Source organism: Meles meles, chromosome 3 (assembly GCF_922984935.1).
Source record: "Meles meles chromosome 3, mMelMel3.1 paternal haplotype, whole genome shotgun sequence".
Lineage (NCBI taxonomy): Eukaryota > Metazoa > Chordata > Mammalia > Carnivora > Mustelidae > Meles > Meles meles.
Genome location: NC_060068.1, coordinates 138,645,251 through 138,671,511, shown reverse-complemented (window position 1 = coordinate 138,671,511; position 26,261 = coordinate 138,645,251). Strand labels below are relative to the sequence as shown.

General features: G+C 42.4%; 1 protein-coding gene across 2 annotated transcripts in view; it reads left to right on the top strand.

Moving 5' to 3' along the window:
• The window catches only part of GRIA1 (glutamate ionotropic receptor AMPA type subunit 1), a 305,105-nt gene that overhangs the window by 238,402 nt on the left and 40,442 nt on the right, over positions 1 to 26,261 (top strand). For both annotated transcript variants that reach the window (XM_046000553.1, XM_046000554.1), the window contains exon 12: positions 20,911 to 21,109. In XM_046000553.1, the coding sequence (XP_045856509.1) occupies positions 20,911 to 21,109 (199 nt within the window). The remainder of the gene's footprint in view (positions 1 to 20,910; positions 21,110 to 26,261) is intronic.

Genomic DNA, 26,261 nt, shown 5'->3' with positions numbered 1-26,261 from the left:
ATCACCCCTTTGGGTTCTCCTAATTTCCCAGTCCCTTCATACCTCTGAATAAGGGGCTCTCTAATCCTAAATCAATCAAACTCCTCCTCTGCCCTTCTTTAGTTGATTACGTAAAACATTCAAGTAGGCTAGAAAAAAGTCACCCAGAGCCTCTTGACCAGGCTTTGGACTCAGATTCTCCAAGGAACTTTTAGGATAGGGGTAAAATAAATATTGGGAAACATGAGGGAATGATACTCTGTGGCCTCACCTCTGATTCTCTCAGTAAAATATGTAGGAGACAAAATTAAGGTCAGTGATGTATGGGGTTGGTTTGGAAACCTCTGAAGTTTAGAGTGGGTCCATCTTCAAATGGAAGGATGGGTGGTGACAAATGGCAAACATGCAATAAATGGTTTTCATCGTAATAATCATTACCACTGTTTAACTAGTATCTGTTAGCATTATCTCATTGAATCTTCATTACCAGCCTATTGAGGAAGCAATTATAACTATTCCATTTTTATAGATTAAAAAAAGATGCTGAAGAAGATTACATAAATTGGCCAAACCACACAATTAGTAAGTCAGTCAATCTGACTAAAAACCCATAGGCTCAATTAACAGTTCTATCCTGCCAAAGCAACATAGTAGAAAGAATCCTCAGTTTGCACTTGGGGATTTATTTGCCTTCTAAACGTAGCTCCAACATTAATTCTGGGGATGACCTTGGGAAAAGTCATTTAATCTCTCTGAACCTCAGCCTGATTTTCCTCACCTGTAAAATAATCAGGATGACTCTGATGATCCCCAAGGTACCTCCTGGCACTTGAGTCTCTGATTCTAACTTGTGATATTAGAACTTTAAGTTCTCTCATTTGTAAAGAGTCCTTTGATTTTCAAAATACAGCCATCTATTATTGTATTTGATCTTTACAACAATCATGAGGCAGGCAAGCATTACTCTCTTTCTTGTGTTTTACATACAGGCATGGAAAAGACTCAAAATAAAGTAGGTACCCTGTCTATAGTCAACACAGCTGCTCCCCAGTCCACTCCTGTCATATTTCAGCTAGCTCTCCTCCTCCTTTATCACAGGAACTTTTTCTCCCCCATGGGACCTACCTGATTTCTCATTCCCAGGAAGGTTTTCATTACTAATTTAAATGTTAACTGCTAAGAAGTTACCGGAAGGATGTACACAAGGGCCCCGAGCTCCACCAGGGTGCTAAACAGGGGCCGAGGGACTAGAGTAGGGCAGACCCAGCTCCCCAGGAACATGTCTAAGAGTCCATCCAGACAGGATACAGAAAGAGTAAACAGTGGAATTTCCGGGGAAGTGCAAAGTTGTAGATGTCACTATCCACGGCTATGTAGCAACTGGTTCCATACCAGTGATTATGGGAAAGATTCTACTAGAATATTTGCTTCTTCCTAGGACTCCCCATCTCAGGAAGTGTCACCATTTTCTTCTGAGATGACTTTTTTTTACTCTAAGTTTTTATTTTAATTCCAGTTAGTAACATACAGTGTAATATTAGTTTCAGGCATACAGTACAGAAATGTAACACTTCTGTACATTACCTGGTGCTCATCACAAAAAGTACACTCCTTAATCTCTATCCACCCCCAACTCTGGAAACCATCACATTGTTCTGTATAATTAAGAATCTGTTTCTTGCTTTGCCCCCCCCCATTGTTTTTTCCCCTTTGCTTGTTTGTTTTGTTCTTAAATTCCTTCTGAGATGTCTTAACCAGAAACCTAGGAGGCAAGGAAAGGGAGGAAAAAATACCCTAGAGATTAACAGGTGAACTCTGGACTCAAGCTACCTGTGTGCTGATGGGTAGAAACCTAACCTTGCCAAGCTTCAGTTCCCCATTCTTAAAATGGAGCTAAATACTACTTCCTTCATAGTGTATGATGAGGAATGAATATAAACAGTATATATTTATAGTGCCTGACAAAAATAGTCAAACAAAAAATGGAGCCTTCAGTACTCAGTGAGCCCTCTCCTTCACCCTCTATGTTCACAGTTTTCCCATACAGAGTCCACCTTCCAAATCTATGTAAGTCTCCTCACTTTCCACCCCTGCTGCTATGTCCATGTACTCATCACCTCTGATCGGGGCACCAATATTGCCTGTTCATCTCCACACCCTATTCTTGTTGCCAGCTGACCCTAATCCACCCTCAACTCTGCAAGGTAAAGTGATTTCTAAGGACATACAGATTTCTCATGTTGCCTCCTGCTTCTTGCCCCTCACTGTCTTTTTCTGCCACAGAATCCTTCTGGTAGTACCCAGGACCCTGCATGGCTTCCTCCTTGGCCTCACTTCCTGCTGCCCTGTACCGTCCCAAGCAAGGGTCCTGCTATATCCCTCTACTGTTCCTCTGTGGGGGAAGCTCTTACCTCTGTCATTTCCACATCTCTGGTGTTGGTCAGTTATTGCCTTTTACAATCTTCCCCACAACAGAACCCTTCCTGAACTCATTCTTTAGGTCTCAGCCCAATCAGTCCTTCCTCTGGTAAGCCTGGGGAAGTGTCATCAGCACAAGGTCCAGCCCAGAGAAGGTACTTAATGTCTGTCAAATAAATGGCAAAGAGTGACCACATCAAAGTCCATTCAATCTTGACTCCTTAAATCCCTGAAGCCTGAGAGCAAGCTGGACTCTCGGTCTAGGCCAGGATTCGACTTCTAGGTGATGTCAGGACCCAGAGCTGTGAGATGTGAAATAATGTAGGCCCTTCCCTGACATTCCCGCAGGGTCAAGGGCACACGGGCAGTAAATGACTCTCAATCCTCTCAACCCCCCGAGGCCAGACGGGTACCTAAGACACATGTTCTCCCCTCTTACTCTTTTCCCAACTGCACTTTCTTTCCCACAGTCTTCCCTTTCTCACCTAAACCCAACCACTGAGACACATGACATCTCTTATGGGAAGAAGTTTTATCACCTCTCTGGAAAATTCTTTTCTAATCTCCCCTAGCTTTAAAACCCTGAGTTTTCATGACTGCTAATTAGAACTGTCAATTCAGTATAAGTCACTGGAAGTAGTAGAATCTCTTGGAAAGAAAAAAGAGACTAAGAAATTATTTCAGCAATTTTCAGAGTGATTTATGAGGTGTACTGTTGATTATCTTATTAATCTCTTTTTCAGATATATGCTGAAAGAGAGCTAATGTTCTTTATAATAAACCAGCAAAGTACATGCAAATCCCTATTAATACACTAGTGCTGGGAACATACGGGGAGGGGAGGGGTGCGATATAAGCAGAGAACAAATGTTTGGCATCTGAAGTGAATTTTGTTTTCAACTCTGTGTTCCATCCAAGGAGCATTTGTTGAGTGCCTAATACATTAGGGGTTGTGCAGGAATCAGAGTTGAAGGTCCTCCCCCTGCCCTCTAGTTGCTTGTGATCTAGATATGCAGGGTTGGAGCAGGACAACTCTAGAAACAGACAGCACATGAGGCTGAGAGAGAGAAAGGGCGCAGGCATGGAAGGCTGGAGAGAGAACGGCGCACAGTTGTGGACAGTAAGCATGAGGGCAGGTACTGAGGCAAGCTTGTCTGCTGCAACCCCAGCACAATGTCCGGCATCTCCCAGCATTTGGTAGAGTTGCAGCAAGGATGAAAGGATGGCTGGGTCCCAGTTCCAACCCTGCCAATTAGAAACCATCTAAGGAATCATGATCTTTTCTGAGCATCAAGCTTTTCATCTGCAAAACAGTGACTATGAAGTGAAAACTTCTTCTTAGGGGCTTGTAGTGGATGAGAACTTGTGGTCACCATGAATGCTGATATACCAGATAGACCCAGCTCCCTTCCTCCTATGCACAGGGCAGGATTGCTCATCTCCTTCCATACTGGCCAATGAAATAAGAACAAAAGGAACTTTTGTCATTACTTGAAGAAGCTTTAAGACCCTGTGTACAACTGGGAATGCTCCAGAGCCCTTTGTTGGTCTTGACCTCAGAGGAGGATGAGGGGAAAAGAACCCCCAACCAACCCACCACGTACATGTGGGATGAACAGGAAATATGCCGGGAATATAACAGCAGTTGGCAAGGATGTGGGGAAATTAGAACCCTTGTATACTGTTGGTAAGAATTCAAAATGGTACAGCCACGGTGGAAAATGGCATGGAAGTTGTTCAAAAAATTAAAAATAGAACTGCCATATCATTAGGAATCTTACTTGTGGGTACTTATCTAAAAGACTTGAAATCAGGATCTGGAAGAGGTACTAGCACTCTCATACCCTTCACAGCACTCTTCTCAAGAGCCAAGATGTAGAACAACGTAAATGTCCATCAATGATGAATAAACTGTAAAAATATGGTTTATACATCCAATGGAATACTGTTCATCTTTAAAAAGGGTGGGAGACATTCTGCAACGTGTGGTGACATGAATGAACTTTGAGAATATTAAGCTAAGTGAAAAAAGCTAGTCACCAAAAGACAAATGTTGCATGATTCCATTTATATGGGGTGTCTCAACAGTCATACACAGAAACAGAGTTGAATGGTGACTGCCAGAAGCTGTGGGGAAAAGGGAAAATCTGGGCTTGCTAATAAATGGGCATAAAGTTTCAGCGAAACAAGAAGAGTGGGTTCTAGAGATCAGCTGTACAACATTGGTAGTTAACAAGAGTTAACAATACTATATTGTATGCTTAAAAATTTAAGAGAGTAAAAAAAAAATAAGAGAGTAAATCTAATGTTGAGTCTTCTTTCCATAATAAAGTAAATTTTTTTAAAAAAGAAGTAAAAATACCTGGATTGTTTTTAGCAAGGTTTGGGGGATTTTTTTGTTATCAGGCATAATGTATCATAGCACATAGATTTAATAAAGAGAGACAGCCCTTCATACAACCTAGGGCTTAGGTAATATAATAGCTAGCAAAGGGACCAAAAGGGATTGTTACCTGGCTGAAAGAGTTGGGAAGATTTTTTGGAGATAATGTCATCTGAGATGGATTTTGAAATTGGGAAGGATATCTAAGGATACACAGAGAGAAAGAAAGAGAGAGAGAGAATCAAGAAGATAAAATGAAAGCACTCAGTATGGACAGGGAAAGAGAGTGTAACCAGAGCAGTTATAAACTAATAAAAAGAGTAGTAAGAGAAAAATAGCATGGATTAGGTACTTACTATATACTAGTCTCTATCCTGCATGATTTACATGTATTTATTCTTTATCCCTGTATCAGTTTTCAATTAATGCCATAACCAAATGTAGCAGCCAAAAACAACACAAATTTATTATCTTACAGCTCTGTAAGTCAGAATTTCCGTATGAGTTTCACGGAGCTAAAAACGTCGTGGCAGGGCCATGTTCCTTTCTGGGGGCTCTGGAGCAAGTCATTGCCTTGCTCATCCCGGCTGTTGGCAAATTTGAATTTCTGTGGTTATAGGACTCAGGTCCTTGTTTCTGAGGAAACAAGGGCTTCAGCTGAGAGCTTTCCCAGCTTCCTTGGCTCATGACCCTTTTTCTTTTCCTTTGAATCCAGAAATGGAGAACCAAGCCCCTCTAACCCTTTGAATCTCTCCTGGCTCTTTTTCTCTCTCATCTCTATGAACAACCCTTTTCTACTTTTGAGAACCAATATGATTATGCTGAGTCCGCCTGGAAAATCACCCTGCTTTAACGTCTCTGACCTTAATTCTATCTGAAAAATATCTCTTGCCATCCAATGTAACATAGGCACAGGTTCTAGAAACTGGATCTTGTCTTTAGGGGACCAGTTTTCTGCCTACCACATCCCATTTCAGAGGTAAGAAAACAGGCTTAGTGTGGTTAGGTAACTTATCCAAAGACACCACCTAGTTCTTGGCAGACGGCTTTTGATGCCAGCTTTATCACCAACTTCACCGAGAGAACACAAAGGAGAAAAGTGGAGCATGACGCTAGAACAGAACAATAGGTTAAGGATTTACTGTAGGCACCCTCACATGGCAGCCACAAGACATGGTTTAGAAGAAGCAGTCACACTTTAGTTTTCTATGGCTGTCTAACAAATTACAACTTCATAGTTTAAAAAAACACTTAACATATTACCTCTCAGTTCTGTAGGTCAGAAGTCTGATATTGTCATGACTTGCTCTCTGCTCCACTTCTTGCAAGACTGAAAGGAAGGTGTCAATCAGCTGAGTTCTCATCTGGAGCTCAGGGTCCTCTTCCAAAGCCATTTCTGTTGTTGTTAGAATTCAGTTCTTTGCAGTTGTGGGACCAAAATCCCCATTTACTTGCTGGCTATCAGTAGGGATACCCCTCAGCTTCCAGAGGTCACTCTCAGATCCTTGCTCCGTGCCTCCTCCCTCACAACAGTTCCCTCCCACCTCAAATCTCTTTGACTTCTTCTGTCACCAAATGGAGGAGGCTCTTCTTCTATAGGGCTTCATGAGATTAGATTGGGCCCCCCCAGATAATGTCCCTGTCTTAAGTTCCAATGATTAGTAAACTTTTTACATTTGCAAAATCCCTTTTGCAATGGAATATGACAGAATCATAAGAGTAACATGGAAGAGAAGGGGAAATGGAGGTCATGGGGCCATCTTAGAATTGTGCCTCCTACACATCCCATGAAAAATGGGACAAATAATACCATGTTATGGAACATATGAGGAGCACAGAAGCAAGGATGGATGCTAGGGCCCAGATCTGGGTGATGAGGTGAATGCCACATCTTTTTGAGAACTGAGGTAGAAGATCACTTCCTGTCTCGTGACAGTGAGGATGAAGTTAGAGATTTCTTAGTACCTCTTCCAGCTTATGCATGGCCCAGAACAAGTCCATACCGAAATGCAGCTCCATTTATATCCCTGTTAGTGGGAGGACGTTCTTGTTGAGAATTCCTGAGGGAAAAGGGGAGAAACCCAAAGTTAGTATTCCATACCTTGAATAATTCAGGCAACCTTACGACAGAGATTCATCAAGAATGGGAGCCTTTCTAAATTTGTGAGGACATCAGCTTTTACAATATTTTTAAAGAAACAAAGTTTTATTATTTTAACTTCACACAATACTTTGTTCTATGACAAACACTTTTCAGAGCAAAGATTCTAGGGAACATGATTTTAGCACTACTATGTAAGAATCATGGATCTATCGGAGATACCAGTTTCTCAAAAATGGATGCTTCTGACGTTTTTGAAATTGGTCTGTTAATTCATCAATAAATGATTCCTTATGCAATCATATTTTTGCTATTAATTAGCTCAAGAAATAGTTTTCTTTATAGATAGCTCAGAGGAAAACATTACAAATTGCCTACTTAGGGAGTTCCATGTTCACTCACCAAATACTGAGACTGCATTAGGTTCTAGGGAATTATGAGGAAATCCAAAACATCTTGATCAATTTAATAATTTAGTGTAGTGAGAACAGTGGAAAAGAGCAGAAAAAGGAGCGGGACTGAGGGGGAAAATAGAAGAGTTCAGAAAAATTAGAAAGGAGGGTGAGAAGCAGCAGGCAGGCTTCTCAGAGGAGGAGTCACTTGGAGCTGGACTTTTTATTGTTAAATCCAGAGCCCATGCCCTGACTTCAGATGCTCTGATTGATCTATTCCTTGCCTCATGCTCCATACTCACAGCTAATTACCCTGAACACATGAAATCTACTCCTGCCTCAGAACCTTTGCACTTCCTGTTTCCTCTGTCGATAATGCTGTTCTTCCAGATTCTTCACACACCTAAATCATTCTCAACCTTCAACTCTCAGTTTAAAAATTACCCTCTCAGAGAGGTTTTTCCTCACTTCCCTGTCTACTGATCCCTTTCTTTCCTCTTCCTGACTCCTTGCCAAGCACCAGGTTTGTGGTGGAAGAAAGACAACAATACTAAAATGGCTACCATGCTAATAACTCCATTTTACAGTTGAGTGTGCCAAAACTCAGAAAGGCTAAGTCACTTCTCCAAGGTCACACAGCCAGCGGGAAAAGTGGTTGAGATTTAAACCCAGATAGGAAGATCTCACAGCCCATAATTTTAGCCAGTATGTCCTAGGTTGCCTTCATATTATAATCACTACAGGTATTCATTTAGAAAATCAGAAAATAGAAGAATGTGGAAAAGAAAACCTGCAATTGAGCCACCTGGATAACTCCTGTAATATCTTAGTTTACATACTTTTAGACACCCAATCTCTGCCAAAGTTGTTTTCAAACAGGGCCGTATGCCAACAGATACATGAAAAGATGCTAAGTGTCACTAATCATCAGGGAAATCCAAATTAGAACCACTGCAAGATACTACCTTCTATATGTCAGAATGGCTAGAATCAAAAAACAAACAATAAGTGTTGGTGAGGATATAGAAAAAAAAGAATGTTCTTGTGCTAGTGGTGAGAATGCAAACTGGTTCAGCCACTGTAGAAAATACTATGCTGGTTTTTCAAAAAATTAAAAACAGAGTTACCCTATGATCCAATAATTCTACTACGGGGTATTTATCCAAAGAAAATAAAAACACTAATTCAAAAAGGTATGTGCACCCTTATGTTTGTTGCAAAATTATTTATAATAGCCAAGATATGGAAATAACCTAAATGCCCACTGATCGATAAATGGATAAAGAAGATGTGGTTTATAGGGGTGTCTGGGTGGCTCAGTAGATTGAGCATCTGACTCTTGATTTTGGCTCAGGTCATGATCTCTGGGTGATAGGATCAAGCCCCATGGAACTTGCTTAAGGTTCTCCGCTCCCTCTGCCCCTCCCTTCACTGGTTGTAATCGCCCTCTCTTTAAAAAAAAAAATAATAAAGTTATACAATCAAATATTACTCAGTCATAGGAAAGAATGAGATCTTGCCATTTGTGATAGATAAACCTACAGGGTATTACGCTAAGTGAAGTCAGAGAAAGACAAATACCATATGATGTCACTCAGATGTGTCATCTAAAAAACAAAATAAATGAACAAACGAACAGCAGAAACACCCATAAATACAGAGAATAAACTGATGGCTGCCAGAGGGGAGGGTGTACGGGCATGGGGGAAATGGGTGAAAGGGAGTGGGAGATACAGGCTTCCAGTAGTTATGGAATGAATAAGTCACAGGGCTGAGAGGTACAGCATGGGGAATGTAGTCAGTAATACTGTAATAGCATTTTAGGGTGACAGATGGTAGCTATGCTTGTGGTGAGACGGGATCACATATAGAGAAGTCAAATCACTATGTCATTCACCTGAAATTAATGTAACATTGTGTGTCAACTATACTTCGATTAAAAAAAAAAAAAGAACATCAATTTTTTTTAAAAATGGGGCTGTACAGTCTGTTTTGTAACCTGTTTTTTTCCACCGAACAGCATACTGAAATTTCTTTCCATGTCCCTCATTTCTGAATAGTATTAGCTGTTTCTACCAGATGTCTACCCTGGCCCAGGTACCCCTTAGGGCCATTGCGGCTCATCCTCACAAAGCTTTTAGGTTGTTCCTATTCTTGTCCCCATTTCATAAAGAGATGAAACTGAGCCTCAGAGATGCAAAATAACTTTTCTAAATCGTATAGTCAATAAATGGCAGGGACAGAAGTAGGAGATCTATACCATTTCTGAACTCTTAATAATTTTCTTCACTGTCCCAGAAAGAGCTGTGTTGTCCCTTTGTTGAAATGAATGGGGGGTGGGGGTGGTAAGAAGAGGAAGAGCAGCTTCTCCCTGCCTTCTGGGGCTGCCCTTCCAGGTTGGTTGGGGATACATGGGAGGTGGGGCGTGAGCATGCTAGGAACTGGGTAGTTTGATAAAATACCTGGCAATGGAAGATTTTCCGCTGGTTATTCTAAGTAAAATATCTCCTTTCCATACACCTTTCCATACGCCTTGTGCTGGAGCTAACCAATCATTAATTAGAGCAGAAGTACCAACTGTTATTTTATCTCCCGTTTGCTGGTGGGTCGGAATCTATTTTTAAAAACCCACAACATTCCAACCTCAGGACTTCAAATGCTGGATATGTTGGGCCACAGACAAGGACCCAGACCCACACCTGGTGCTCTGAGTCAGGGACCCAGGGCTTCAGAACTCATCTCGCTTCTGAAACAAGCTAGTGGTTCAACAGATAGTAGGAACTCTAGGAAGGGGTTTGGATATAGGGAAACCATATGTTTTGGTATTATGGGCTAGCCAGCAGGCAGCTAGCTATAAAAAGAGAGTGGCTTCTTCTAAGAACTTAAGCCCAAAAATATATGTGGAGGAAGTCCCATTTTTAACATCAGTATGGTGCCAAATATTCCTTTGTGTCTAGGAACTGTGGGCAAGTGGTGCTTGGGACCTGAGAAGGTAAACCCTGAAAGATGAGAGTGGTGGCCCTGGTCCAAGCTGGACCCACTTTCAGCACATTCAAATGATACCATTGGAATTCGATGGATCTGAGTTCACATTCATGCTCTATCACCTACTTTGTGACCTTAAGTCAGTTATTTCATTTCTCTGAACCTCAGTTTCCTCAAATGTCTAAAGGACGTAAGCCTATCCAGGCTGAAGAGAGCAATGGGGATTTAAAGAATGGATGCCAAGTGTCTTTGCAGTACCCAGTTCAAAAGCCATACCCAGAGAACAGTGGCTGTTGGCTGGTTACTACACTTGGGGCAAAGGGTAATTTTTGCTTGTTCGCTTTCTTGTCCCATCTCCACACCACAGCACAATCTATTCTTGTCCCCAAGAAATGCCTCTCTATTTCAGAATGTTTAAAACCTGCCTACCCTGCACAGCTCTGCCAATGACCCCTCTTCCATACTGCCTTTCCAGATTTTTCCCTGTTGTACATGGCTTTTCCCACCTCTGCTCTTCCTAAGCACTTGATCAGCAGTTCCCTGTGCTATTCACCCCAGCCTGGGTTGCACAGCTCCTTCTGTGTCATTCACATTAGTTCTACTGATTCCCTTGAGAAGAAACTTCTCAGTTTTCATCAGGCTTGGTAAATATCTAGTCCTCAATAAACATTGTATAATTATTCATTATTCAGTATATGTTCATTGAGCACCTGCCTTATGCCAGGCACCATGATGCTAAGCACTGGCGATATAGCAGTGAATGATACAGATAAGACTCCTGGCATCACTGAAGTTACATTTTAGTGGAGACAGATAATGAGTGACTAACAAATCAATTGAGATGTTATATATATATATATATATATATATAAATATATATATGTATATATATACATACATATATATACACATATGGATGTATATATGTGTGTATATACATATGTATGTATTATATACATATATGTATGTACCTATATATACATATGCATACATACATATATGTATATGTATATATATATAAACTGGGACTATGATAAATGCTAATGAAGAAGCCAGGTAAGGGGAGAGAGAAATGGGAGGCAGAGGTAATCTGGATGGATGTGAGGAGGTGAGGTATGAACATAAATCTAATGCGTGGATGAAGGTATGTTTGGGACAATTTCAGTGAAGTGAGTTCCAAGCAGAGGGAACAGCAGTTGCAAATGTCCTGAGGTGGGAAGGAATTTGGTGTGTGGTACGAACTGCAAGAAGGCCAATGAGCCTGGGGGATGGCCATGAAAGGAAAAATGGTACAAGATGAGGTTAGAGGTGATCCAAATCAGCTTGACCCCAGGAGGGCATTTGGATTTAACTGCCTAAGTGTGACAAATTTTAAGTGGGGTGGGAAACAACATGATCCTATTTATAGTTTTAAAAGAGTCTCTGGCTACTATGTGGACATGGATTGTACAAGGAGAAAAGCAGCAAGTGAAATGTGAAGCATGAAATGTGACAGTAATATTTAGTGTCTAGAATGGGATCTGTCGCTAAGGGGATGACTGGATGGGACGGACTAGATGTGGGGGGTGAGAGAAAGAGACAAGGCGGAAATGGCTCCCTGGTATTTGGTTTGAAGAGGATGGACAGTGATGCCATTTCCTGTGATGAAGAAGAGGGAGAAGAGTTAGTAATGTTGTATTTATTTGGGGCTTTTTGGTAGGAGTCCCTTAAGAATTTTGTTTTAGATATTTCAGGTTTCAAAGTGTCAAGGAGGCAGTTAGATAAACATGTTGAGGTCAGGAGAGGGTCTGGAAACTGAAATTTGGGAGTTGTCAGCTTCTACAAATAAAGGTCATGAACTGAAGGAGGTCAGCTGGGGCAAGATGGCAGGCAGGGTTGGAAAGAAGGCTGAGGTCTGAGCTTTGGGCACAGAAAGCACTTGAGATTGGATGGAAAGGGAGAACCAGCAGAACAGACTATGTAGGAATGAACTTAGGGCTCCTAAGTGGTTTAGTCAGTTAAGAGTCCAACTCTTGATTTTGGCTCAGATCATAATTTCAGGGTCATGAGATTGAGCCCCACATTGAGCTCTGTGCTGAACATGGAGCCTGCTTAAGATTCTCTTTTCTCCTTCTCTCTGCCCCTTCCCCACCTTGTACACACATGCGTGTGTGCACACATGTTCTCTCTCTCTTGGAAAAAAGAAAAAGGAAGAAAGAGCAACCTGAAAGACAGGAGTGGAGGGGCCTAGAAGCTAAGAGGAGGTTTTCTAGAAGAAATCATCAACATCACCATTATTACACGTGACATCTTGAGCCCTGCTGTGTCTCTGCTAAGTGCAAGACATGACTGACTCCTAAAATTCTTACCATCCATGAGATGGAAATCCATTTTCCTTTATCTCCATTTTCATGTGTGGAAGCTGATGCTTAGAGAGGGAACAAATTAGTACCTGAACTCATCTACACCCATTCTTTTGCAAACTGTGCCCATGCCACACTTCTTTAGCCTACCTAAATGGAAAACAACAGGAACATAAGACAACTCTTCTTTGAAACCTTGCTCTGCAAGTGCTGCAAACTTGCTCAAACACACAGAGTTGCTGCAAACTCTAGCTCACAGACTACTGGGGCTTTCCATAGAACTTGTTGTCTAACCCCTAGCTTCCCACCCCTGGTACTCACCCCAGGAGTCCAGGGCCATCCCTCCACCACAGTGCTGGAACACGGTGACCAGCAGCTGGGGTAATTAAAATGAGTCACTCCTGCTGCACCACGGAAGTGCTGAGTGATTTGCAGCTGGTGACAAATGGATGATTGGCCAACCAGACACAGTGTCTTAGATGAAGTGGCCTCATCAGTAAAATTGTTGCATGTGGCCAGAGCTATTTACCCTGGTCTGGGAACCTTGTCATCCCAAGTGAGCCTCTCTGTGAGCATGGCTCAGCTCAGTAATTAGCCAGGATGGACTTTTGTTTCTCCTAGTAATTTAGAGGCAAGCCATCTGAGTTTCTGCCTTCATGCCCATGTTTTCATTACTTTTTAAAAATAGCCATTTGAAGCAGATGACAAAGGGATATAGGTTGCGCTCAGTGACCTCTTGAGCTCAGCTAAATGAAGGCACACAGGAGGTGTCCCTACTGTCCCCTTCCTCTTGGGGATGACAGGAAATGCTTTTGAAATAAAGAAGAATGTCCATATCCAACTCCTTTTTGGAGAGGTCCTATAGAGTAGGTTGATGGGATCAAAAGTTGATTGCTTTTTAATAACTTTCCACTCCCCATATCCCCAGGATCTGCTTTCCTGAATGTTCCTGACCATGGTGTCAGCTCCCTCACCTCTAGGCAGGCCATTGCTCCTCACACCATCTGCATTACCTCCATCCTCAGATGCTAACCCTGGGCCAGGCACTGTGCTACATGCTCCGTTTATATATATTAAATGCCTTGAGTACTATTACTTAATTTTGTAAAGAAACAAACACAAAGAGATTTACTGACTTGCCCAAAGTCACAGAACCAGTAAGTAATGAGGCAGGATTCCATCCTGCTTTGTCTGAGCCCTGGGTCCATTCTCTTGACCAGTGCCCTCTATTTTCTCCTTGAGGGTAGCAAACCATTCAGTCATTCCATTGTTTTACTGGGTGTTTATATGGAGGTGCTAATAACTACAGAGATGTCGAGATATTTCTTGATGACTGTAGCACATTAACTTAAACCAAATGGGCAGAAGACATGAAAAGACACTCTTCCAGTGAAGACATACAAATGTCTAGCAGACACATGAAAAAATGTTCATTATCATTAGCCATCAGGGATATTCAAGTCAAAGCCATACTGAGAGACCACCTTACACCAGTTAGAATGGCCAAAATGAACAAGACAGTAAACAACAGGTGTTGGAGAGGATGTGGAGAAAGGGGAACCTTCTTACACTGTTGGTGGGAATGCAAGTTGGTTCAGCCACTTTGGAAAACAGTGTGGAGGTCCCTCAAAAAGTTAAAAATAGAGCTATCCTATGACCCAGTCTTTGCACTACTGGGTATTTACCCCAAAGATACAGACATAGTGAAAAGAAGGGCCATATGTACCCCAATGTTCATAGCAGCAATGACCACAATAACTAAACTGTGGAAAGAGCCAAGATGCCCTTCAACAGATGAATGGATATAGAAGATATGGTCCATATATACAGTGGAATATTACTCAGCCATCAGAAAGTATAAATAACCAACTTTTGTATCAACTTGGATAGGACTGGAGGAGATTATGCTGAGTGAAATAAGTCAAGCAGAGAAAGTCAATTATCAGATGGTTTCACTTACTTGTGCAACATAAGGAATAGCATGGAGGACATTAAGATAAGGAAGAGAAAAATGGGGGGGGTGGAAATCAGGGGGATAGATGAACCATGAGAGACTGTGGTCTCCAAGAAACAAACTGAGGGGTTTAGAGGAGGGTGGGGGCTGGGTTAGCCCAGTAATGGGCCTTAAGGAGGGCACATATTGCATGGAGTGCTGGGTGTTATATGTAAACAATGAATCTTGGAACACTACCTCAAAAATAATGAAGTATTGTATGGTGACTAACATAACACAATAAAAAAAAAAAATGTCTCTGACATTCACAGTAGGACTGAGGGCAGGAGGTGGCAAAACATGGCCCAAAGGCCAAATCCAGCCTGCCATGTGTTTTTATAATCAAAGCTTTATTAGAATACAGCCATGTGTCTGTGTTTACATGTTGTCTGTGGCTGCTTTCACACCACAACAACAGAGATGAGTAGTACATAAGGCCCTCAAAGCCTGAAATATTTACTACCTGGACTTCTACACAAAAAGTTTGCCTACCCCTCATCTAGAGCAACAAATCCAAGCTGAGAGATTAGAAACAATTAAAGGCCTACATCAAATCCTAATTCATGATCAGAACAGGAAATATCTGTCAGAACCAGAAAATGATCCAGTCAGAGCCTAGCTATCTTCTATTAGCATCATCTTTAATAATATAGTGTCTTATTAACAAAAGGAAAAAAACATCATTTGCAAGAAGAGATAGCTTATGGCCAGCATCAAGTACATATCAGAATCCATTCACTCACTAGGCATGAACTATTATTTGAACATTGTCATCTCTCATAGCCCCTGCTCCCATGGATCACCAAACCCTGTTACTTTGATCTCTTCATCTCTTCAGCCAGCTTGTCCCTCCAAATTTCTGTGCACTCTGTTTTATCAAGTTCAACCCAGCATCATCTCTGTTGATCAATAATACCATGAGTAATAATCATAGCAACACCTTAAAAAAATCGTTACAGCAGTGTTGTTAGAACTGTACTAAGAGGATGCCTATAGTGTGATTGGGGAGTTTACAGAAGAGATAATACCCCACTACCTCCTCCATTTACCTCTATCTACTGAGCCTTTCCTACCCCCACACCTATTCTGCTTGGCAGTCTCCTACTTACACTCCAAAATCTAGCACAATTTTCTCCTCATCTGGTAACTCTCCCTGACCCCTGCCAGCAGAGTAATTATCAAGCCTTCCCATGTCCCCTTAGTGCTACTTTCTTACTTGTCACATAATTGAGATAGTACTGTAATTACCATTTATGACATTAACATGAGATGGTGATGAAGGCTCTACTGAGGGCCTACTATGCTCCAAACACCATGTGAAGCAGAGAATCAGGGCATTAAACTCTAAAGCTTGTGTTTTAATCACTAGGCCACACTGCCCTCCCATCTTCTCCATGGAAGGCAGAGACTGTGGTGTACTCACTCCTATCTCTCTGATGCCTAATAGTGCCTGCCACGCAAGCAGGATGAATGGATAAATAGTATGGTACACATTTCTAAAGATTCCTACCACTGGTCATTCAAACACTAACCTAGGTTCTGCTGTGAAGAGATTTTACAGATGTAATTTGAAGTCCCCAATCAGTTGACTTTAAGGTATAGAGATTTTCTCCAAGTGGGCCTGACCCCAACAAATGAGCCCTTTAGAAACAAAGAAGGGCACATGATGTGATGAGCACTGGGTGTTATACTCAACTGATGAATTGTTGAACACTGAACCTGAAACTAATCATGCACTATGTATTGGCTGATTGAATTTAAATTTAAAAAAAATAAGAAACAGAGTTTTCTCTAGTGAGTGGAAGTCAGAGAGGTTCAAGGAAAGAGTTTGCCACACTGTTATTGTCTTGAAGATGGAGGAGAGATGTGATGCAGAACACAGGCAACCTCTAGAAGCTGAAAGCAGCTCCTGGCTGACAGCCAGTAAGGAGAAAATGCCCTTGGTCCCATGATCACAGGGAGGTGACACCAGCAAACAACCAGGAAACTTGAATAACCAAGCTCTAGATGAGAATGACAGCCCCAGCCAACACCCTGATTTCAGCCTGGTGGGAGCCTTAGCAAAATCTAGATACTCTTGATCCAGACTATTGATCTACAGAACTATGAGACAATGAGTGCTGTTAGAAGCCACTAAGTTTGTGGTGATTTGTTATCCAGTGACACAAAACAAATACAAAGAGGTTTCAAATTCTGTAGAGATGCTGGGGGTCAGACTGCTTTCTGTAGCTTCTTCTTTTTTTTTTTTCCCATTTTATTTATTTTTTTGTTTTTGCACAACACCCAGTGCTCCATGCAAAACGTGTGCTTTCTGTAGCTTCTAAACATTCCACTGAGCTTTACAAGAAATGAGTGTTGGTTGTGAGAACATGGGTGGAAGAAATCCATGCCCATCTAGAAATCAATCAGAATCCGGTGAGGGAAGTAATAATGTTCTATAGTGGGTAGAGTGCTGGCCTAGAAATAGGAAGTCCTGGTTCCTAGGCCAAAATTTTCCAATGCCTCACTCTGTGACCCTGGATGAGTCACCTTGTCTCATAACCGTAGATCTTTCATCTGCAAGATGGGGTTAGTCATTCCTCTCCCATCCATTTCACAGGACTGCAAATATAAGATCAAATAAGACAAACAGTCCAACAAGTCATAGAAGTTGTGACCAATTCTGGATTCCTCAATCACGTAGGTACTTTGGGGAAGAGTTGTGCCAAGTTACAAGACTAATAAAATTCAGGTGACTAGGCATCCCTCCAAGGGCCAGATCAAAGCTGTTCCTTCCCTACTAAGAAATTTATCCTATAGCTCCCAACCAGAATAATTCTCATAAAAATAATGCCTCAGGTTTCAATAGCACTTCTCAAAGGGCTTTTGCCACTACCATTTTAATTCCAATAGCTTGTATCAGTTGAAGGAAAAGAATCAACTAAGCCTAGTACTAAAAGTTTTGGTTTCTCACCATGACATAGGGTTAATCTCACTCATTCATTACACAGAGAAGACAACTAAGGCCCAGCTGGGCAGGCAACTTGCCAAGGTTATGGGGCTGGTCAGTGAAAGAGCAAAGACCCTCATTCCCAGTCGTGGCCTCTATTAATTCCAGTTCCCTACCTGCAGTAGGGAACTGGGAAAATGCAGAGTTCTTGGATAGAGGGTCCAGCTTTGCCTGTACCAGGTCTGAACGGAAGACGGGCATAGCCTTACACTCAAGTTCCTACCGTGTGGATCACATGCAAATGAAACATTGGAATCATGTCATTTTGAAGAGCCCCTTCCCCTGATCCTCTAGTTATTCCATGGATGACACTTTTTGACTATTAAACAATAGACTCCTTCTTTGGTGTCTTTATTAAATAAGTGGGCATGTGAGGAATAGTGTGTAGGATAAGCTGCTCTCAACACCTAGCAGATAAATACTGATTAAAGGATAACAGGGAAGGAGGAGCTATTGGCTTGGAACTTTCTTGGGAGGGCTTTGAGTTTCCCTAGATGATCCCCAACTTGGGATACCTTAGCTAGGTCTCTCGGGTGAGTCACGTTGGAAAAGGAGGAAGTTATCCTAAACACTTGGTTTGGGGCTATGACTCCAGGCATCCTGGGCTATACACAAGTTTGGATTCTCCTGGCCCTAAAACATATGCCCGGTCTCTAGAATCCAGCGTGAATAGAACTGACAGGTTATGAGAGAGGTGACATTCATGCATTCACTTGTTATTGAGGCCCACTCTGTGATCGGTGCTATGAGATTCTTTACTTTTGTGGAGCTTATGATCCAGGGGAACAACAGACTGTCAACAGTCACACAAATTGAGATCAGATTTCAACTGCAATGTGAACTACATGGGGTTCTTAGATTCTTAAGTCTGAATGCTAAAAATGTACTGGGTAGGGTGAGGTCTGAAGGATGAACAGAGCTGATGCAATGATCAGGGGGAATGATGGGATGTGATAAGGGTGTGAGCCTTTTGAGTAGGAAGGACGAAACAAAGCCCAATGTGACCAGGGTACAGAAAGCATATTGTGGAGACACTGGAGAGCAGGGCAGGGACCAGATCCCATATGGCCTTGAGGGTCACCAATGAGTTTGAATTTTATTCCAAGTGTGAAGGGGTTTCATGGATTTTACACAAAGAAGCAACATGATATAATTAATGTTTTTATAATGATCACTCAGGCTGATTAGGCAAAGGAATGAGAGGACAAGGAGCTACATGGAGGGAAGTCTATTTTAGATGCTACTGTGGTCACTCAGACTCAGGAAAAGAGCAGCATCTTCATCATAGCCCTGAAACACTGCTATTTACCACCTCCTAAGGCAAAAAGAGCACTGGATTAGTTATCAGAAGACTGGGGTGATTTTGAGTACAGATGTATACAAGTCTTGGGACATTGGGAGAATAGTTTTGCCTTTATAGGTCTCATTTTGTTTGACTGCCCAATGGAAGCCATGCTGCCTGGTCTACCTACTTATGATTTTAAATCACAGAAACTCAGAGATGGGAAAGATGGGAGGAGTATGAGAGAAGGCTGGCTTCTTGTGATGTCTGTCCTTCCTCTAAGTAGACTTATGTCCCTAGCACTTTGTACCCAGGGGGACTAAGAGTGGGCACCAAATACAGCATCTCTGTAAATGTTCTACTACTTGAACATCTTCAGAAATGGAGAAACTCACTCTCACCCTCAGGACAGCCAACTCATTGTTGCACCACCTGACCCATCAAATACCCACTTCTTTGTTTTTAGTGTTTGTTTTCCTGAAACTTGCGCCAAATGCTCCCAAATCAGGTTTACTGGTACCAGCCTCATGTCAATCCATCAGAAACACCTCTCTCTTCTGGTCTCCTCTTCCCGCAGCTACTCTTCCCATAACACAGCTCTGTTCCACTCTCCCAGTCTCCTTCCTTTGAACAAATTTCCTTTTATTTCCCCTTTAATGTGAAGCATCTGAGACATTATTTTCCATAGAGCAAGCAATAACAAATATTTATTGAATTTTTTGAAGTGATTACTGCCTGCCTAGAATGAAAAGGAGCCTCTAAGAAATGGAAACAAAGTAGAACACACAGGAACATGGTAATAACACAGAAAAGGTTGACCAGAAGGTTGAGAACAGTGTGGAATAATCAAGCAAGCTAGCAGGCCTGGGTTCTGTTCCTAAGTCAGTGTGATCTGAGACTCGAGATTCTTTATCTGTAAAACTTGTGGGGTGGATTGGTGATTTCTTTCTTTGGTTGTTAAGTATAAGGTTTTAGTTAAGCACTGTCACCTACTGAAGGCTCTGAGCTTGAGATTGTCAAGGCACATGTTAGAAAGGATGTAAAGTTACAGTAGCTCTGGGATAACACTTCCTTAACAAAGTGAGCCAGATAGAAAAAGAAACAGAATGCAAATAACTTTATCACTATATGATTTGGTATAATCCAATGCCCTGTGTGTCGAACACATCGAATCACCCCATATGACATTGACATCATTTTGTAATATCTTTGGGAAAATGATCTAGAATTGGCACTCTCCTAGCCAAATCTGAAAGGTCCCAGTAGAACTCTTGACTGGTCCTATTTCTCTTCATTGTTGGGCATAAGAGGAAAATCGGACTCTAAGAAGATCAGGATCAATTTCTTACCTCCTTTATCACTGTCACAGTTTCCACTTTGATCCAGTACAAAATATTCTTTGTCTTATATTTCAGCCAAACTCTTTCTCTGTGGTAGAAGGGAGCACTGTGCCTACCCTCAACAGTGACATTCCCCCAAAGTGGCTATAGTACAACTGTTCTCATTCTGTTTCCAATCCATTCCCCCTTCCCTTCCTTCTAGTCCATCATTTTTACGACCTTTGATGACCAAAAGAACAATAATGAGAAGGCAGTCTGGAAACATTTCTGAATGCGATCAAAAGTGTGCATCATGTGTTTAAATGCATTTGCACTCATATACGTGTGCACAAACATTTGGTGTGTATGTAACTGCATTTAAAAGGATATGTGTACATGTGTGTGATTTTGTGGACAAGTGTTGACATATCTGTCTTTGTTGGCACAGGTATTGGAGTATATGCATGTGTGAAAGTAGTGTGAATATATGCCTGTGGGGTTTTATCACCCCTGAAGAATAGCAACCCCATAGGTCTTTATCTGTTTTAAGGAACAGAATGCCAGAGAATCTCTCTGACATGAATTCTCACATCTAGCTGACAGAGGAGAAGGGTGCAATAGGGTTTGACAGCTCTGCTGACAGGGCTTAGGCTGGCCCTTGGCCCTTCCCCATAGCCTTCTGCGGTTGATGTCTATGCTTCTGACACCTCTTCCCTCTGGCCTGCAGGTCCCTGTCTGGCCGCATCGTTGGTGGTGTCTGGTGGTTCTTCACCTTGATCATCATCTCCTCATACACAGCCAACCTGGCTGCCTTCCTGACCGTGGAGAGGATGGTGTCTCCCATCGAGAGTGCTGAGGACCTAGCGAAGCAGACGGAAATCGCTTATGGGACCCTGGAAGCAGGGTCCACTAAGGAGTTCTTCAGGGTAGGAACATCCCTTGTCCTAAGGCACCTTCATAAGAGGGGATCCTCATTAAGAAGCATGTGATTATAGGCAAGCAGGGTAACATCTTAACTCAGTACAAGTCAGGGAAACCCAGAGTTTTTCTCAGCTTTCTACAAATCCCAGAGAAATCTACATTTCTGTATTTGTGATAACTTCAAAGCTCTTTCATTGAACCAGACCCCTTACATATGCCAGACTGTGCCAAGTTCTCTGAGGGCTGCAAAGGATAGGACATGCAGTTCCTTCCCTGCTCCCACACATACTTGCAATCTAATCAGCAATTGATTAGGATCAGCTTAGGGACAAGGTCCAGAACTTTGCCATGTATGTCCCCCTCTTAAAGACTTGATGAATATGGAGATGGTATATGGGAAACAATTACTGGAACAGGTGGTCTGTTTAACAGTGCCAGGGGAGAGAAAATGTGAAGTGGGAGTGGAGGTGGTGGAGATGTCATGTGACTGGAGACAGCAAGTGAAGACAGAGGAGCAGAGAGCCTAGGAGCCGAGGATCAGCCAGACGTAGGGCCAGAACCTGGCTCCATCCTTGTTCTCTGGCCTGTCGCCTGGTTGACATCATTTCTTCTATATCATCTGGAGAATAATATCTACCTCAAGGAGTCATTATCAGATTAAAAGAGATGAGGCATCTAAGACACAAGGCTCTGTTTCCCATTAGGGCTTTGGGGTATAGGCATTTGGGAGCCATTTTGATGGAGGTGTAGGGCTTTGCAGCCACAAACTTTGGAAAAACATTTCTAGGCATCATGAAACTAGGGCAGACCTGGGTTGGCTTATTACATTCCAGGCAAAGGGGACAACTTAAATTCCCCAAAGCAGAAAAACCCATAGTTCCCTGGACATTAGACATGTTCATCCTAAAAGCTGAACAAAATAGCACATGGAGTTACCATGTTTTGGTGAAAGAAAAAAAAAATAAACAACCGCTACCACTTACCTAGCACTTACTATGAATCAGGCCCTGTTCTAGCACACCCTGAATGAATTATCTCATTTAGTCCTCTCATTAGAGAGACTAGTTAGAAATTTGTTGTCCCCATTTCATATATGAAGCTCAGAAAAGTAAGAGTAATTGCCTAAGGTCACACAGCTAATAAGTAGTAGAAGGAGAATAGACAGCAAGCTTCTACCTTGTTTCAGGCAAGGGATAGGGATCCTGTGCAGTACCTACCAGGTTCTCAGTGCAACTTCGTGGAGCAAACCCCTGGCCAGGGGAAACCCACAGAGTGATGTGCTCAGCTTCTTGATCATGGGTTCTGTGTTCTGTATAAGAAGCAGGAAAGGGACCAAAGTCTTAACAATCACTGATCCAGTCTCCAAGGCTAAAATCATCCACTTTCCATACACTGGAGCAAGAAGGTAACTTGGAGGTCACATGGTCGGTCTGTCGTTTTAGAGAGTGATATGACTTGCTTAAGCTTATCCAACCAGCTAATGGAAAAACCTCCTGAAATCTCATAGTAATTCTCTGGCCTTTTTAGCCTGCAACCAAAATGAGATGTCTGATATTTGTCCATATGGCCAGTCCTATGCCCCAGCCTGCTGATGAAGTTGGGGAACAGCCAATTCACTTACCCACTACATACCCATACTCTCATCCCCAATATCTGAACACATCACTATCCCCAAATCACTCTCCCATCCATGGTCTCATTTATGTTCCACCCATGACCTATGGCAAAACAGGGCTTATGTGTCCATTTTGTGGACAAGAAACTGGAATTCAGAGAATCATAATGCAAGTGTCCAGGATGAACACAAAATCTGTTTCCTCATCTCAGCCCAAGCATACTTACCAATGACCCATACTGTCCTAATGAGGTGGCATCAGTAATTGATTTTTTAAAAAGATTACTCAGACTATTAGGTGGGCCCATGGAAAATCTGGTCTAACCTTTTCCTTTGGTAGTTGGGGAAACTGAGGCCCAGAGAAGAAAATGGGCATGTGCTAGCTACTCAGAGGCACGGCTAGGACTTATGACTTGAAAGTTCTCTGTTAGTAACTATGTCAATTGACATACTTCTATTTCTTGTCCAGAGCACACTGTTAGGCATCTAGAAACAGGATAATGTATCTTCTGTAAGCTCTGTTCACTCACCAGGCCTCCTGTGTTGGTGACAACAGGTTATAGTTCATGTGCTAACTCTGATTAATCATCACTGTTTGCCTAGAGTTCGATGTTGAGAGGGGACTCTGGGGGCACATCTGCACAGTGTGAAAGAATTCCTTGACTGGTATCAACAGCTGTCACACATAGGAAGGGAAACTGGTCTCGAGCCAGCCATGTATTGGGCATTTTTTTTTTTTTTTTTTGTACTGGGCATTCTTATCCTAAAGTAAAACCCAAAGAAAGGGCATAATTATTAGCAGTAATTGCACCACTTATGGAACACCTACTATGTGCCCAGCACTGGGTCATGCATTTTACCTTTGTTGTCTTATAATCTCCAGGCAATACTGCACAGTGGTTGCTATCATCATCATTGTCAGGATAGGAGCACTGAGGCTCAGAAACGTTGTTACTTGCCCAAGGTCCCCCAGCTAGTAAGATCTAAAACCTAAAACAAGGGAGGCAGCTGGTTGCAGTGAAAAGGCAAGGGTGTGCAATCAGGAGACCTGGGTTTTACTCCTGCCTCTGCCCTGACATTGGAGAGTTCACTGCCACACCCTGGGCCTCAGTTTCTTTACATGTAGAAAGTAAGCACGGACAAGATATGCCCCCATGAGCCCCTCCAACTCCGTGACTTTGACCTTGAGAATTTTCCCACCAGGACTTTGGTGGGTGGGGAGACAAGGATCACCCACCACCCCCATGAGGCAGAAAGAGGGAATGGTGAGACAAGCATTCTTCTATCCCAGTCTCTGAAAAAGAAGTCTAGCTTCTTGTCCTCATGGCAGCCCAGAGCTTTTAGGCAGCCCCAGCCCCGAGTCACTTAATCCTCCATCGACAGTTTAATTAAGATGTGCGAAGGGCTGTGAGAGCTGCAGATGATAGGAGAGATCCAAGAACAAATACCCCAAGTATGCTTCCGATCCTCACTGCCACTCATGCTGCCTTTGCATCCCTGGAGATGAGATTTTCCTGATAGCCTGCTCTGAGCGGCTATAAGCACAGCCCTGCTGTTTGGGGTTCTGGGGTGAGGCTGAGAGGACATATTAATTTTCTGCATACTGCTGCCCAGAGGGCTCTTCAGCTCTGCCTGTCAGCAGCCCTGCTCCCTGCCGTGGCCATCCTGTCAGGTCAAATTGCATCTTGCCATTGCCCTGCTGGGTGTTTTGTTGGGTTTCTGCCTAGAAGATCATCTGCAAATCTAGTCGCAGCTCAATTTATACATTTCTCTGTTTCTGTGAGAGAATATGATATACATTGAAGATGCTCTGATTGGTTCTGGGTATTTCCTCCCCTGACTATGAATTCTCCCTCCCTTTTCTTCTTTCTTCTTCTTCCTCATGCGGACATTGTTGTTTGAATGATGTATCTTCTTGTAAAGAATCAGGTTTTTCAAGCCCACAGGGGACTCAAAGGTCCCCATAACCCAACTCCTCATGAAACAGATGGGGAAAGACTAGAACCCAGGCTACTCACTCCCAGTCCAGTGGCCTTTCCAGATGGTCAACCATGCTGTAAAGCACATCGTCTCATTGATCTAATTACAGGCCCCACCAAATGCCTCCCTGAAATTCTCAGTAACTATTTCCATTAACTTTACCTTGAGACCAGAATTTTTCTAGGCCCATATATCTCTACAGATCAGTTGGCTCATACAACAATGTCCAGCCATATTTTGCCAACATCTGATGTTGATATCAAGGAAATAAACTCGGTATTTGTATGCAAAGAAAAATGGCACCTTATGGATATGGTCATTTTATACTAAACGAATCTGTAACCTGTGTATTAACCACGAACTGCGTGACTCTAGCGCTATTTAAAAAAAAAAATAGCCCCTTATATGTTTAACACTTGTCCATTTACAAAGCCAGATTCCAATACCCCTAAAATGCATCTGCCCTTTGGGGAAAGGATGCTCTTTAGAAACAGCATGTTAGATGAGAGGGATGACTGTGCTTCTGGGTTGTGGGCCTTGACTAAGGGTCTATTGTGTGCAGTAAACTCTGTGAAGGACTCACAGAAGGAAAGATGCCCCCCCCTTCAAATAGCATCCACATACTTGAGACCTATGCACAGCAACGGTGCCCCCCATCTCAGCAGTCTAGCCTGACGGTCCAGTGAGAACCAGCACAGTGTGTCCTAGAGAAATACCAGCCTTACAAGTGGGAGCCGCAGAGGCCATACAGATCAGAATCATCTGGGGAACTTGTGAAGAAGACTTTCTCTGGGCTCCAGCTCAGACTGCTGAGTCACAACCTCTAGGTCGAGGTTCAGAGGAGGGGCATGTTAATATTTACAATTTCTGCACATGACTCCGGTGCCCAGGAGAGCTTGTGAACTACTGTCCTTGAAACTGAAGTGGCCTCAGAATACATAGGATTTGTTCTGGTCTGTGAAATGACTAGTAGCATGTGGACAGAACAAGCATATCCAGTGAAGTAAACAGTCTAGGCAAAGTGCCAAAGAAGAGAAGGTTCAAAATGAGTTCAGGAAGGAGGGAGGAAAACAGTTTGACTAGATTTAGAGGCTTTTGAAATGTAAACAGGCTACAGTATTAGGTCTCAAGTTATTAGCTTTATCAGACCACAGTTTACATTCTGAGGGCTGTCTTGTAATAGGACTCACAATCTAGAAATTCCTCTGTACTGTCCTCTGATAATGAAATCAGATTCCACTGATACTCACTCTCCAGTTCTGGGCAGTATAAACATGGCCTTCTTGAACAATAGATAGGTTCTGTAATGTCTTTAGAAGCTAGACAGGGTCCCATTTCTCCACTCTTCCCATACAGAAGGAGAGTCTAATTCAGCAGTAATTAAAAGATTCTGAGCTATTCTGTTCATTCTGTATTTGCAAGATATTTGTGCTTTGGAACCTACTGATACTAATTAGAGCCTCTTATTTTGCAATCACTCATAATTTGTTTCTTCCTGAGCTAATCTTGCTCATGAATGTGTGATCGAGCTACACTCAGCGCTTCGTCAGTGTGTGTGTGCC